Source organism: Phodopus roborovskii, unplaced genomic scaffold (assembly GCF_943737965.1).
Source record: "Phodopus roborovskii unplaced genomic scaffold, PHOROB, whole genome shotgun sequence".
Lineage (NCBI taxonomy): Eukaryota > Metazoa > Chordata > Mammalia > Rodentia > Cricetidae > Phodopus > Phodopus roborovskii.
The window spans coordinates 47,789,463-47,805,180 of record NW_026126407.1 but is presented as its reverse complement, the minus strand read 5'-3'; the positions used below and the strand labels follow the sequence as shown (position 1 = coordinate 47,805,180).

Below are 15,718 nucleotides of genomic sequence, written 5' to 3'. Positions count from 1 at the left end.
AGAGAAGGGACATGAGCAGCAAGCTAGGTCAAGGCATGCAGGGATAGGGTCTGCAAGAAGAGTCCCACAGTCTGAGTGCCTTGCTAGACTAGGTGACCAGAGCAAGAGCACCTTGGGTAACACCCAATGGGGAGCATTGCAGTGGGAGTCTCCCTGGGAGCACAGAGCAAGACCAGGTTCTCCACATTACCTATTCATCTCAAGATCAGTCAGGCGGGCAGAAAGATCTTCAAGGCGGTTGATCTGTTTGTGGCACTGGCTACAGTAAAACTCAAAGACCTCATCAGTGAGGACGTTGCGCAGCTTTGAGGCAAGAGGGTTGGAGCTAGAAAGACAGAGGGCCAGTCAGGAGAGAGGAGGCCCTGTTAAGTTGTCTTTGCCAGGCATGAGGTGGAGGAGAGAGCGAAAGGTGCTGGACAGAAGTAGAGAAAGACAGCAAATGGTCCAGGGTGCTGGCTGTGCTCTGGGGACTACCATGAGCCCTTCCTCACATCACCTGAGGAGCCTGGAATATCCACCACCTGGAGCAGCCAGGACCGCCACACATTCCCCCATGCCAGGCAGCATATAAAACCAAGCAGTGAGAGCTATAACACAAAATTCTCCTTAACAGGAAGGGAGATGCACACCCAGCCTTCTCCCCCATGGAAATCACATGAATGTGACAGCAAAGTGTGTCACCAGGGTTAGTTTATTTGCTAGGTTTTTGTTGTTGTTACTTTGAGACAATCTTGCTGTCTCAAAAGACAAAAACCAGGTCTTTCATATGTTTGGCTAGAGTTACCCCAAGATATTGTATGTTGTTTGTGGCTATTGTAAAGGGTAATGTTTCTGAATGTGGGTATCAGTTAGGAGGCCTGGGCAGTCCACCTCTAACAGTGGAACCAATATTTATCCTAGTGCACAAATGGACATTGGGAACCCAATCCCTATGAAGGGATACTATTTCAGCCCAGATACATGGAGGTGGGCCTAGGCCCTCCCCCAAATGATGTAACAGATTTTGACAATCCCCCATGGAAGGCCTTACTATCTTTGAGGAGCGGGGGGGGGGGGGGGGGGGGTTGGGGAGCATAGGAGGATGGGAGAGAGAGGGAATTGATATGTAAAATGATTGTTTCTAAATAAAAAAACAAAAAGGTGCATCAGCAGATTTGTGCTTTTGAGATCTGTGTTAAAAACTCAGGATTCTGTCTAGCCTTCTGGGAATGCTAGCTAAACTCCTGTGATTCCAACAAGCTCTTAGCTCACTGGTGGAACATGATATATCTGTTCCTGGGCATGAAGTCAGGGAAGCAGCTTCATCCCTGGAGAAGGACCCACGGACTGTAGAAAACTAACCTGGAAGATTAATTTTAAAAAGGGTAGAAAGGAATACATAAAAATGTAGTGTGAAAATTATACTTTAGATTGGAAACACCAGTTGGAGATGGGACAAACTAAACAAACAGGAGAGAATGCCCAACAGACACTGATGCAGAAATGCCAAATTCTGGACCAAGCCCATTACCTCTAACTCAAAGTCCCTAGGACTCTCTCCAGGAGGACCATGCACCCAGGATGCACTCAGAGAGCCCACTTCACAGCCAGTGTCATTTTCAGGTGGCATATGAGCAGGAATGGCTCATGCTTAGCCTACAGAAAGCCCTTCTAGCATTGGCTCCACAGTTCTGTGCTGCCATGACAACCAGGGTGAAGTGGACAAAATGAGGAACTAGAAAGCAAAAGGGAGATGTGGTCAGTGTGAAAGAGCTGACCAGCCAGGCCTGGGTTTCCTCACACTGAGTGCTCAGCAGGGGCTACCAAGGTCTTGTCTACTAGATGCCATAGTTTGGTTAACTCAGAGCTAGAACTTTTCAGAAAATTTTGGGGGGATATCAGGACATGGCAGAGCATGGTTTAAGACTCTACAGTCCCTCCAAGCCAGCCACCGGCCATGAAATGACCAGTGACCAGCAGCTTAGGGTTACAGTGGCTCAGCAGATGCTTCAGGGTCTGCAGCATACTGCAATGAATAGATGAGAGGGGGTGCAGCTAGCCTTCACTCTGGGGCAGACTCAATACTCCTCCCCATGATGTTCAACTACACAGCAGCAGATAAACTGACACAGGACCCCACAGAGAAGTTTCCCCATAACTAGGCATGGAGAAGGAGTGGACCATGCACAGTGCAAGGTGTCACCTGGGGCTGAGAAAAGAAGGGTCTCCGCAGTCCAGCTCGCCATTACAGAGGGTCTCCGGGGACAGCTCTGCCTCACTGCCTTCACCATAATCTTCAAAATGTTCCTCACTGCCAATCACCATGACGACAGTCTGGCTGTGAGGGTGGGTTCTACAAAAGACAGACAGAAGCAATTCTTAGTCACTGCCATAGGCATCTGATGGGTTGCATACTATTCAGTATGCCATAAGCCCGAGTCGCATCAGTGGAGGACCCATACTGCTAAAATGAAACAGAACAGACCCAGAAACAGGTGAAATGATTAGTAATGGTGCTACTTAATCCATTTAATAACAGATATGAAATTACATCACTTCAAAGAAACTGTGCTTCTGGGATAAGGGAGACAGTAAAGTGATATACAATGCCAAGGGCAACCAGTAAGGTCAAGAGAGCCGACCACAGTGCTCCAACAGGATTGGAATTTCCAGTTTGACACCCATGGAACTCACATACATGGCCAGTCTTAGCAACTGGGGGCCACATCATTGAAGGCCAGGCAGTGGTGGTGCACGCCTTTAATCCCAGCACTTGGGAGGCAGAGGCAGGCAGATCTTTGTGAGTTCCAAGCCAGCATGGTCTACAGAGCGAGTTCCAGGACAGCCAGAGCTATGTTGAGAAACTCTGTCTCCCAAATGCTGGGACTACAGGTGTATGCCACTACCACCTGGCTTATAAGACTTTGTTTAAAAAAGACAAAACAAAACAAAAACCTGTGCTTCCAAATATCAGAAGACTGAATTAAGGTTTATCCCTTATAATTTCCCTTATAGTTTCTCTTATAATGCCCTACCAATTTGATAGGACAATAAATTCAGGAGTGTCCTAGCAGGAGAAGCATAAGGAAATGTCAGTTGGCTAGAAACCAGACAGGTGTAGCTCCACAGAGACAGTAGGAAGCTACATATGGCCCAGATGGTTCTACCACTGCATACAGCATAGTCTAGGGAATGCAAAAGACACACAGACATGTGGATATACATACAGAGACACAGAGACACGGGGACATAGACACACACATAGCATGGGTACAGACCTGCCTGGGAGCAACAGCAATGCACCGTGGTCAGGCTCCTCCATTGTGTCTAGACACTCTGAGGGTACAGCTGAGCCACCAGCACTATCTGCGTCCCCTTCAGGCTGAAGCTCAGGGTGCACCAGGGTGCTGGTGTCTTCATCTGTGAAAGTCTCACACTCACTGTAGGTACTCTCAGACCCCATATATGCGCTGTCTGTCACCTCGTTGGCCTAGGAAAGAAAACCAACACTTAGCTTGAACAGCTAGGAAGGCCATATAGCATAGAGGGCATGGTACTAGCAAAAATAAAAACCACATCCCTAAACCTTGATGTTAGGATTCAGTATATGTGTATACACACAGACTAAACACAGGGCCTCTCAGGTGCCTTACATGCTCTGTCATTTAGCTGTAACCTCAGCCCTTTATTTTTAAACTACAAAAGAAAAGACAAAAATAGGCAACAAGATGGGCATGGTGGAGCCCACCCATGTTCCTGGCACACAGAAGGCAAGGTAAGACAACGATGAACTCAAGGCCAGCTTGGGCTAACAGAAAAACTTTGTCTCAAAAACAAAAGTGCAGTCATTTTAAAATCAGTTGAATAATAATATATCTAAAAGGTACAAAGCATACCGGAATCACAAATATTCCCAACAGAATCACCTGTTATGTGGCTTTCAGCATGGGTATTACTTATAGTCAAGGAGTTAATATACAACAGTGTAAGACTGTGCCTTTGAAATTAAGATGTCACCAGCTGGCAGAATGGCTCAGTGAGAAAAAAGGCACCATCCCAAGACACAGTATACATGGTACTGTCCCTTGACCTTCACAAACACAGTGACACTCCCCCCATAAGCACACATAAAATTAATAACAATATAAATATAATAAAAATCAAATTAAGATATCATATTTAGGCTATTGCTGGTTTTGGATTTTTTTTTTTAATTCTGTGGTTTTGGCTTTTCAAGACAGGGATTCTTTGTGTAGCCTAGATTCCTGGAACTTTCTTTGTGATCAGGCTGGCCTTGAACTCAGAGATCCACCTGCCTCTGCTTCACCAGTGCTGGGATTAAAGACATGTACCACACCCAGCCAGACTACTGCTCTGAAATGTGAAATGAAGATACAATTTCTAATACTCATTTGTCAATCATGTAGGCAACTATTATAGTTCAGTGTCTGTTTTTGCAATCACACCTGTTTTCTCCTATGGACAGAACACAGCACAGGGCCCAACTTGTGGCAGACAGTCAGAATTTAAATAATATCAATGAACTTAAAACTAAGAGGGCATTTTCTACTTATAAGCTCAATTTTAATTACAACAAAGTTGCAAGTCTCTGACATTTCATATTCAGAAGATTCTGAGGTTAACAATGTGTAAATAGGACTTCAGAAAACTTGCAGTTCTAGCAGGAAAAAGATGACCTTTATCCCCGAGGTCTGGTGTTCCAAGGAGTGTGAGTGAGGACAATAGCAACAGCACCCACCTGAGCCAGCAGACATCTCAGAAGACCTAAGCCTTTAGGATGATGAGAAGCCAGCTCCAATCTTGACCACCACTACCAGCATGTGACCAGAGATATAAGGATGCATCTTAAGGATTCCAGTGGATGACATGGGTGGACAATTTTTTTTGTTGTTGTTGTTGTTGTTTGTTTTTCCTGACAGGTTTCTCTGTGTAATAGCTCTGGCTGTCCTGGAACTAGCTATGTAGGCCAGACTGGCCTCGAACTCACAGAGATACACCTGCCTCTGCCTTCTGAGTACTGGGATTAAAAGCATGCACCACCACCACCACCAGGCAGGTGGACACTTCTTACAGTAAGGAAGGAAACAAGACTGAGGAGCCTTCAGAGGGTACAAAATTCATCAATACTAAGTAATTTGTAGAAAGCAGCCAAGTCAAAATATAAAACCAAAGCCAAACAATGGTGGTACACACGTTTAATTTTAGCACTCAGGAGACAGAAAGGCAATTCTCTATGAGTTCAAGGCCAGCATGATCTACATACTAAGCTCCAGGCTAAAGCAGACAGAGTGAGAACCTGTCTTTAAAAAAAAACAAAACAAAACAAAACAAAAAAGCCCTTTGCAATCTAGTTCTGTTTTACCCATGCACCTAAACAGCACTCTCCTGAATGAATGAGGCAGGCCAGGGTTCCATCCTGCAGAAGCCAGTTCAGAAAGACTAGCATAGCAGGCAAGGTACAGGCAACTGTACAAGGCCTGGCCTACAGGAGATGGTGGACAAACAGGACACCATGCTGTACAGACTCCTGATGGTCCATAAAGGGAAGCTGAGAGTCACTTACCCAGGCACTAAGAAAACCCAGCAGATTTCTAAGAAGAATAGAAACAAAGACTAGACATGGCTCATTAGTAGTAAGCAAAAACTTCTAAAAGAATGAATGTTGTTCCTAGTGCACAAGAATGCTCAGTGGATCTTAAAAAAAGGGAGCACAAGACCCATGAGCTGGCCAACAAGGCCCCAACACTAATGGGCAGGACCTTCTGAAGACCTCAGAGTAGGTTGCTGCTTATAACAGAAAGTGACCTTGAGATAACTTTAATAAGCTTTAGACATATTTTTGTTTTATGTCTGTGAATGTTTTGCCTTCAAGCATGCATTTGCACAACATGTATGCTTGTTGGTTATCCTGGGAGATGTTTATATGCTACCATTTGAGTTCTGAGAATTGAACCTAGATCTGATGCAAGAGCAGTCAGTGCTCCTAACTGCTGAGCCATCTCTCCAGCTTGAGGAAGTTTTTTTTTTTTTTTTTTTTTTTTTTTTTTTTTGTTTTGTTTTGTTTTGTTTTGTTTTTTTACTTTTTTCTTTTTCTTTTCCCCAGACAAGGGTTTCTTTGTTTAACAGCCCTAGTTTTTCTGAAACTCGTTCTGTAGACCAGGCTGGCCTTGAACTCACAGAGATCCACCTGCCTCTGCCTCCTTAGCACTGGGATAAAAGGCATGTGCAGCTACCACTACCCAGGTTTTAATTTTTTAAAATTTATTTATGTATGAGTAATCTGCATGTATGTCTGCAGACCAGAAGAGGGCATCATATTCTTTTAGAGATGGTTGTGAGCTGCCATGTGGGTGCTAGGAATTGATCTCAGGTCCTCAAAAGAGCAGCCAGTGCACTTAACCACTGACCCATCTCTCTAGTCCTTGAGGCAGCGTTTTAAAAAGCAAACCTATGGTGGGGTTTTTTTGCAGATTTTTTTCTCATATAGCTTTTTTTTGTACAAATTTATTTTACTGGCCTTTTGCTTGTATATTATGGTTTCTGATTTTGTGTTTTTGTGGGTTTTGTTTTTTGCTGTGTGTCTCAGGGTGTATGTTTCTGTGCTTTTTCATGTTTTGTTTTGTTTTTTTAATTTGTTTTCTGAAGAGAGAGAGAGACAGACCTGGAGTTGGATGAGTAGGGAAGTGGGGAGGATCTGGTAGGAGATGAGGGGGGGAGGAAACCATGATCAGAATATATTGTATGAATTTTCAGTTAAAAAAATAAAAATATTGCTGGGCATTGATGGCGCATGCCTTTAATCCCAGCACTTGGGAGGCAGAGGCAGGTGGATTTCTGTGAATTCGAGTCCAATCTGGGTTACAGAGCTAGTTCCAGGACAAGCTCCAAAGCAATACAGAGAAACCCTGTCTCAAAAAGCCAAATAAATAAATAAACAAACAAACAAATAAATAAATAAGTATCCTCAAGCGATGGTGCCACATACCTTTAATCCCAGCACTTGAGAGGCAGAGGGAGACGATCTCTGAGTTTGAAGCCAGCCTGGTCTCAAAACAAAACAAAAAACGGATGACTGACTCATCTAGTAAAAAGCACTTGCCATCAAGCCTAATGACTGGAGTTTGATCCCAAGGACCCAAATGGTAACCTCCTTACCTGCACTGTAGAACCTGTAACTCCCCATTAATGTAGTGATTTGTTTTTCTAAAGCCAACCCCTGAGTACATACACCAGGTGCTCACTGTTCCTCCCTGGCCATGTACACCCAAGCTTTCCAGCACAGCTCTGACACTTGAAATAAGTGTAACAAGTTCTCAGTGCAGTCAACACATTTCCTCCTGGGATGGAAAGAGTATGAAGGCTGAAGACTACTCCTCACATGGAATTCTCATGATACTGAGGGTGGTGTCTATGGGAGCACAGACAAGTCAAGGATGGCAGAACAGAATCAACTCTACCAACACAAGGGCAAAGAGGCAAATGTGAGCATCTCCATCTGTACTACAGATCCTGGGGGGAGACTGTCCAACACAATCTCAACTCATTTCGAAAGGAACAGTCCCTTCTGCAGCACTGGGGAGTAACTGCAGAACCCCAGTCAGCGAGCGGGACACGGTTCATGTGTGAACTTCAAAGTAAACAAATAAGGTCAAGAGGTCCCATCCCCAATCACTGTAAAACACACTCAGGATCCTCTGTGGAATGTGGGACACAAACAGGAAGGCTCAGCTTGCTAACAGTCTACCAGATGTAAGTCAGCCACAAAGAAAGAAGACTCCAAGGCACTGGGAGGACAGGTGCCCAGCTCAGACCCTGCCCCTGCCAACTTCTGAGACCCTGGTCTTCTGCCAGCCATACTGTGAGAAGGGCCCTGCAGCAAATCTGTTTTCCTAAGGCCATCCAAAATAGACACAAAAAAATCCCACCTTAGAGCACAGTAGTTCTGCACAGGTCATGACACACAATGCAGGCAGTCATAGCCTCACCCACTGGGCTACATCTACCAGTCAGTTAGGACCTAGCTTTGCCCAGAAGACAACAACTCTATTACCAACTTCTAAAAATCTTACATACTACCAAAGTAAAGATGAACTTACTTTAATATCAAAGTGCCTTAAGAAAACGTCCCAAAGTGCTATTACATTCACTAAGTAACTAATCTCTAAGGTACCAAGAGACAGATGAGATCCTTAGTTCAGGCTATTAAGTATGGCTAGCACTGCCTGGCAGCTCCTACAGTCCAAGCTATGTTTCCTCCCTCCACAAGCTTGCCTTTCCACAAAAACAGAATTTGGACACAATCCAGGCACAGCACACTCTCAGGTCTCTCCTTACCCTCAGATGATGGCCAAGAACCTTCATAGGCCTGTCTCTGAGCTCAGGCTCTGGGAAGAGGGTGTTGCTGGAGATGACCACCTCATCATGTGTCACTGCTCACCAAGTCGCTGGCTTCTCTTCACTGACTTTCCCCTTCCTGTTTGTTAGCCATGCTGGTGTTCCTGCAGAATCCATGTGCCCATCTGAAGGCATATCACCACCTCAGAGAAAGTTTAACTTGCTCCTAGACACGCTCCACTAGGCTGCTGCTGGCCAGGTGGGGAGAAGCAAAGTCCGGAAAGTGTCCTTGCTGGCCTTAACAAACAGGCGGGGGACAAAGCACAGCGGCTTGTTGTACACTTTAGCCTTCCTGATAAGAGTTTGTACAAAAGACACATTCTCAGCAGAAGAGTGGTCTCCTCAGCTCTCAGCAGTGGGAGAGGAGGGAGGTACAAAGAAAGCACAGCCAGAACAATTCTGGAACACCCTTATCATCTGGTCCTGCTTGTTCTCTGGGTGACTTCCTCACTGCCCTTCCAGAAACCCTGATAAGTGGTCTCTATCCACCTGTCCTCCCTCAGCCTGCTCAGATTCTTGGACAATGAGCTTTCTTCTCAACAGCAACTTAACTCAGCTCCCTAATTCTTACCCCTCACTTAATAGTTTCCTGTTACAAGCTAAACACACAAGGGGTCTCCAGAAAGTGGTAGTAGGAGCTAGGATAGCTAATAAGAGGCCCTCATAGGAAGCTCTTATGAGCAAGCAATGCCTCATGTACTTCTGCCTGCATGTGCTTACACACACCAAGTTCCACCAGAATCATGGGTTTAACAGGAACTATTTTAAGCAAACCAGTAAAAGACTAACATCTCTAAGTACCAAATACAGCATCTGGATTTGACACATAGAATCTCTACTTTACAAAGATGTTAGAAGCTGGGATCTCGGCGCTTGGGAGACATAGGCAGGTGGATCTCTCTGAGTTAAAGGCCAGTTTGGTCTATATAAGCAAGTTCTAGGACAGCCAAGTCTATGCCAAGAAACCCTGTCTCAGAAAACTAGCAAACCAACAAAAAGATGTTTGTTTGTTTGTTTTTTGAAACATGGTCTCACTAGGCAGTTATGGCTGTTTTGGGGCTTACAGTGTAAACCAGGCTGACGTCAAACTCAAGAGATCTGCTTGTCTCTTCCTCCTGAGTACTGGGATTAAAGGGTGAGCCACAACCATTGGTGACACTTTTTTAAAATACAGGGTATCATAAAGTCTAGGCTGGCCTTGAACTCACAATGTCACCAAAGATTACCTGAATATCTGGTTCTCCTGCTTCCACCTCCTAAGCACTAGGATTGCAGCCTTCACCACCATGCCTAGCTGTTTTGTTTTAAAGGGCAAACTCTCTGTAAGTTCATAGCAGTATCTAGTTCTGAAAGCTATATCTACAACTCTGAAAAGCAAGACATGGAAGAAACATGACCACAGCTGAGAAGAGCGGGTATGAAAATGTAGCTCAGAGCACCAGGAAGGCAGAAACACAACCCTGCAAAACCCAGGGGCAGCCAGGGGCACAGGCGGCACTGAAGAGCACAGGGGACGGTGAGTGGGAGACAACGGTCTGTGATGCTGTCACTGAGACATATCTATGTGTGTACCCTGAGAATGTCTGTCAACAATGAAGCCTCAGCTGTGGCCCACCAGTGCGAGCATGCATGTAACGGGAACTCTGTGGCAAGGCACCATACAGAACCCTCTGCACTATTTGGTCCATGTACTGAAAACTCAAAACCTTCCAAAAAAACAAAAAACAAAAAACAAAACAAAAAAAAAAAAAAAAAAAACGAAATCATTCAATTTTTAAAAAGTAAACAAAAAAGTAGAAATCTTTCTTCCATCTAAAATAGAAATTGGAGTGCTCAGAGAGAAGTAAGCGTGCTTACTGCTCTTTTACACAACACAGTTTGATTCCCAGAACCCACACTGTGTGGCTTACCACTGCCTTTAACTCAGCTCCAGGGAAGCCGATGTCTCTGGCCTCCAAAGGCATCTGCACTCATGTGCACTTACACACACACACACACACACACACACACACACACACACTTAAAAATAAGTCTTTAAAAGAAATTAGAATTTAAAAAGTCTGACTTTTGTGGTACATTAGTCCTCAAAAGGAATTTATTAGACATTGCAGGGTCCCGCCCCTCATGTGACAAAGGAGCAAATATTCTGAGAACTTGATACCAAGAACCTTCAATCTCACCAGCCTATAGCACTTAGAAGGTTGAAATGCTGGCAGCTGCCACTGCTATCAGCACATCAGGGGCTCAGATATAACTCATGTTTTCAAATTGGTCTAATTGAATTGTCAGGGCAGCCTGGACTCCTGGGCTCAAGGACCTTGTCTCTCAGCCACCCTGAACACCAGGACAACAGCTGCGTGTATTTGTAAAGAAAATCCTGTAGATCAGCCATAAGAAAGGAGATTAAGCTCTCTCCAGTCTGCTGGGCAGTTACAGTGGTCTGCCTTTCTTGGCTGTGACTTTATCCTCAGCTAGATGACAAGAAACTCAGTCACAAGAGACACCACACAGCACAACCCTAGTTTTCCCTAGGAGTAGACAGTAAGGGAAACAGGGCAGGAGACAGATTAGTCAATGTTCCCAAATACAGACAACTGTGTTTGTTTGTTTGTTTTTAGTTCACAAAGAGAAACTTTCAAGGTCTTCTGCTCTACTTCTGCCTGGTAGAAGGTGACAGTACGGACACCACAGAGCCTAACTACCCACAAACCTCTATTCCATAACTTGCCCAACAGATGACTTTTGAACATTTAGAGCCTGGTAGTCTGTGGTTTCTGCCACAGCCAAGCTCCCCCACAGCCCCCACCCACATGCTCAAGGCACAGTACCCTGTGAAAGCAGCTGTGGCTGCCCAGGGAGCAGAAGCCGCACCGCACCACACAGGAGGGAGAAGGGGAGGTCAGAGTCAGGGGAGCACTTGCCTCGTAGGTGACAAAGTCGTCAAACTCATCGGCGCAGGCGGGGGGCTCTTCATCTTGAACAGGCTCCACATTATATGGCTGGCCGGCAGGATCTGTGGAGAGAAGACCCGGCCTCAGCAGGCCACCCATAGCTGTCCAGGAGGGTCCGAGGAGGAGGTACAGTGTGTGACTAGGACTCCTAAGGAAGAACACTTCCAAGGCTGAGCTGCCATGAGACGGGTGGAGGGGAGTCACAGCAACTAAGGGAGGGAGTGTACCTCAAGCTGAGGATTCCAGGGGAGGAGGCAGAGGGGGAGCACAGAACCACATCCCCGGGATAGACAACTGTGTCGCTAGGGTGATGAGAAGTTGGTGTGTACATTTTTTTTTTTAAATTAAAGAAACAACATTGAAAGGAAAAGTGCAAGATACTAAGTTCTGCAAAAGCATACAGCCTTGAAAAGTGGCTACATAAAACCCCACTCAACATTACCAACATCTTGTCTGGTGAAACACTGAGCAATGCAGTGTCCAGGTATTACACTCACCAGTTTTATTTTCCTCTGTTTATCCTGTGTTTAAAAAAAAAAAAAAAAAAAGATACTTGCCACCAAGCCTGACAAACTGAGTTTGATCCCTGGAACCCATAGTCAAAATATAAAATCAAGTCCCAAATGTTATTCTCTAACTTCCAGATGCATGCCATAACATGTATATGTTCATACATGTATGCATGCTCATGCCCAATAAATAATATAGTGAGACTATTTCAAAATATGAGGTTTGGTTTAAGTCTTTATTTTTGAAACAGAGTTTCTCTGTGTAGCCCTGGAACTTGCTCTGTAGACCAGGTTGGCCTTGAATTCACAGAAATCCATCCACTACTTCTGCCTCCTGAGTGCTGAAATTAAGGGTATGTAATACCATGCCCATACTTTTTTTATTATTTATGTGTATAATATGGTGTGTGGATGCCCATAGAGGGCAGAAGAGGGGATTAGATTTTCCTAAAGAGTTATAGGCAGTTATAAATCATCTGGAATGGATGCTGGAACCAATCTCGGGCCCTCTGGAGGGACAACAAATGTTCTTAACTGCTGATTCGCCTCTCTAGCCCCCATGAGCTGTTGCTGCTGCTATTGTTTGTTTCCAAGACAGAATCTTACTGTATAGCACTCATTGGCCTAGATTTTGATATATAGACCAGGCTGGCTTTGAACTCAGAGATCTGCTTGCCTCCACCTCCAGAGTACTTTGATGAAAGGTGTATGCCCCAGCAAGTTGTATTCATTTTTATTTTTTTAAATAAGACACATTTTAAAAAAGATATATTTTTTTATGGTTCTAAATCTATTGTTTGCTTGAATATTTGTAACACCATATGCATCCCTGGTGCCTGTGGAAACCAGAACAGGGCATGAGGTCCTCTGGAACTAGCACTGTTGATGGCTATAATTTCCATGTAGGTGCTAGGATCCAATCCAGGTCCTCTGCAGCTAGTCTCTTAGCTGTTAAGCCATCTCTCCAGCACCTAAGAAAGTAAATCTTATTTATTTATTTATTTATTTATTTAGGTTTGTTTTTTTTTTGGGGGGGACAGGGTTTCTCTGTAGCTTTTGTTTTTAATCATTAAAGATTTATTTATTTATTATGTACACAGTGTTCTGCCTGCATGTGTACCTACAGACCAGAAGAGGGCACCAGATGGTTGTATAGTTGTGAACCACCATGTGATGGCTGGGAATTGAACTCAGGAAATCTGGAAGAGCAGCCAGTGCTCTTAATCGCTAAGTCATCACTCCAGCCCCTCGCTGCAGCTTTGGAGCCTGGAACTTGATCTGTAGATCAGGCTGATCTTGAACTCACAGAGTTCCACCTGCCTCTGCCTCCCCACCTGCCTCTGCCTCCCCGAATGCTGGGATTAAAGGCGTGCACCAATGCCCAGAATAAGAAAATAAATTTTAAAGAGCACCAACTACCTAACTCAATGTCAGAGACATTTTCTAAATACTTCAATTCCAAAACACCTGAATCTCCCTCTGTGGAAAGAGGTGCCAACACCTATGGTCTCCAAGATGCTCAGGGGCACTGTGCCCAGCAAGGGATACAGAAGGACACCTATACCAACATCCCATTATTATGTAATTTGTTACATGGAGTGTACTGACTTACAGTTTGGTTATTTAATATCTTTAACATAGCCAGACGGTGGTGCCCCACACCTCTTGAGAGGCAGAGACAGGCAGATCTGTGAGCCTGAGGCCAGCCTGGTCTACAAAGGAGTTCCAGGACAGCTAGGACTATACACAGAGAAACAATGTCCTGAAACAAAACAGAACTAAATAAATAAATAAAATATAAAAGGAAAAAAAATCTCACCCCCCTTTTGTTTTTGAGGCAAGGTCTCATGAAACCTAGGCTCATGTAGCCTCCTGTGTCCATACTCAAGCACTGGGTTACAGGTATGAGTCAACCTTCCCCAGACGATCCTGAAGAAATGCTTTCGAATGACTAGCACTGGCTTCCTCTAAACAGGCCACAGAAGATCAGAGACGGCTCACATTTTGATGTAGACCATAAAACTCCAACAGGTTCTAAGAGGGGGACACTAACAGACGTGGGTAACTGAGGACAGGACACACTGAAGAAGCACAGTGAGCGTCCGAGGGCAATGCTCCTAACCACTAAGCCATCTTACAGCACCCCCCCCCCCAATACACACCCTTTCAAAAGTTTTTCAAGACTGTGTTTCTTTGTGTAGCTTTGGTTGTCCTGAAGCTAGTTCTGTACATTATGAGGCTGGCCTCCAACTCAGACTGCCTCTGACTCCTAAATCCTGGGATTATGGATGCCTGGGATTAAAGGTGTGCACTGTCTGGCCTAGCCCTTCATTTTTACTTTGAAACAGGGTTTCACTAAGTTGTTGAGGTAGGCCTTAACTTGAGATCTTCCTGCCTTAGTCTCCTTATGTGGAAATTTTTTGTTTTGAGAAAGGGTGTCACTATGTAGCTCTGGCTGGTTTAGAACTTGTTATATAGACCAGGCTGGCCTCGAACCCATAGAGATCCACCTGCCTGTGCTTCCGAAGTGCTGGTATTAAAGGTGTGCATCACCACAGCTAGCTGTTAAGTGGAAATTTTTAATGTGCATTTATCTTCTCCTTCCAGAGCTAGGAATGTATGAGCTAGGCCTTGGCCTATTTGTAACAGTTCCCTGTCTCATTCTATTCCTGGAATAGTGCTTGTGGCTGTGACAGCAGGTGCCTTGTGCTTCCCTGCAAACTGGGTCAATATACTGTGTGGTTTACTATGCTGTTCCCCAATGTAGAATGAGGCTGACAGGCAATACAGGCGGTCCATAGCTACACCAGTACATTACAGTAAGACCTGAAGTGAACTTCACTGGAAAAGTAGTTCAGATAAGCATGACTCCCTTTCTTCTAAATGCTATGACATAATTCAAAATAATCTCTGACTTCTTCTTTTATTCTATTCTGTATCTTCCTAATCAAATGTAAACGAAACCCCAAAATTACAAAGGCAGAAAAGTAAGGCCTCCGCTCTAATCAGGAGGTGTACTGGGTAGTTCCCTCAGTGTCCTGGTGGCATGGCTGAGGCAGGGAACTGTCCCACTGAGCACTTCCCATGGCCTAGGCTGGGGGAGAATCATAAAGTTTGCTGTCACAGAAAAGGCCAAGTCCTGCCACTACACCATTGGACGGCTGATATCTCCATTGCTCATTCCTCTACTTCTGACCTCAGTTCCCCTACAGCACCAAACATATCAGGTACATACCCCCTGCCTGGTGTCACCCCTGACTCACTCCCACACCCCCTAGTCTCCCACCTTATCATCTGTCTATTTCCCATAAAAAAGCCAGCACCAAAGGCAAAGGACTCCGTTCTGGTCTCTAGAAGATTTAACCAGGTCTGCCTCATTTACCCTAGTCTCTGCAGCTCCCCACAGCCCACCTCCCATAAGGACTCCACCCGGAAGGCCCAGACCAGCCTCCAGATCCAGCGACTGTTCTGTACAAGCTGAACTCAAGGCAATGTCCCCCCATGTGGTATCAAGCTGAAACCTGACAAACTATTTCTAACAACTAGCTGGGAGATTTATATTCCTAATTAAATCAAAGTGAAAAAAGAATGCAAAAATGATGAAATAAAAAAATGAACCCCAAAGCTGGGTGATGGTGGCATATGCCTTTAATCTCAGCAGGGGGAGAAGGCTCACAGAGGCAGGCAGATCTCTGAATTTGAGGCCAGCCTGGTCTATAAAGCAAGTACAGCTAGGGCTAAAACAGAGAAACCCTGTCTCAAAAACAAACACACACACCCCAGTCCTGAATGCTGGGACTACACACACACTTACTTATTCCCTGCTTCAGGGATTGTATTACTTGCCTACAATTGTGTTCTATT

General features: G+C 44.8%; 1 protein-coding gene across 1 annotated transcript in view; it reads right to left on the bottom strand.

The window, feature by feature from the left end:
• The window catches only part of Rab11fip3 (RAB11 family interacting protein 3), a 75,938-nt gene that overhangs the window by 23,316 nt on the left and 36,904 nt on the right, over positions 1-15,718 (bottom strand). Inside the window, exons 3-6 of the mRNA XM_051181053.1 lie at positions 11,316-11,407; positions 3,258-3,469; positions 2,183-2,332; positions 191-325 (exon numbers count right to left, since the gene is read on the bottom strand). Coding sequence (XP_051037010.1) covers positions 191-325; positions 2,183-2,332; positions 3,258-3,469; positions 11,316-11,407 — 589 coding nt within the window. The remainder of the gene's footprint in view (positions 1-190; positions 326-2,182; positions 2,333-3,257; positions 3,470-11,315; positions 11,408-15,718) is intronic.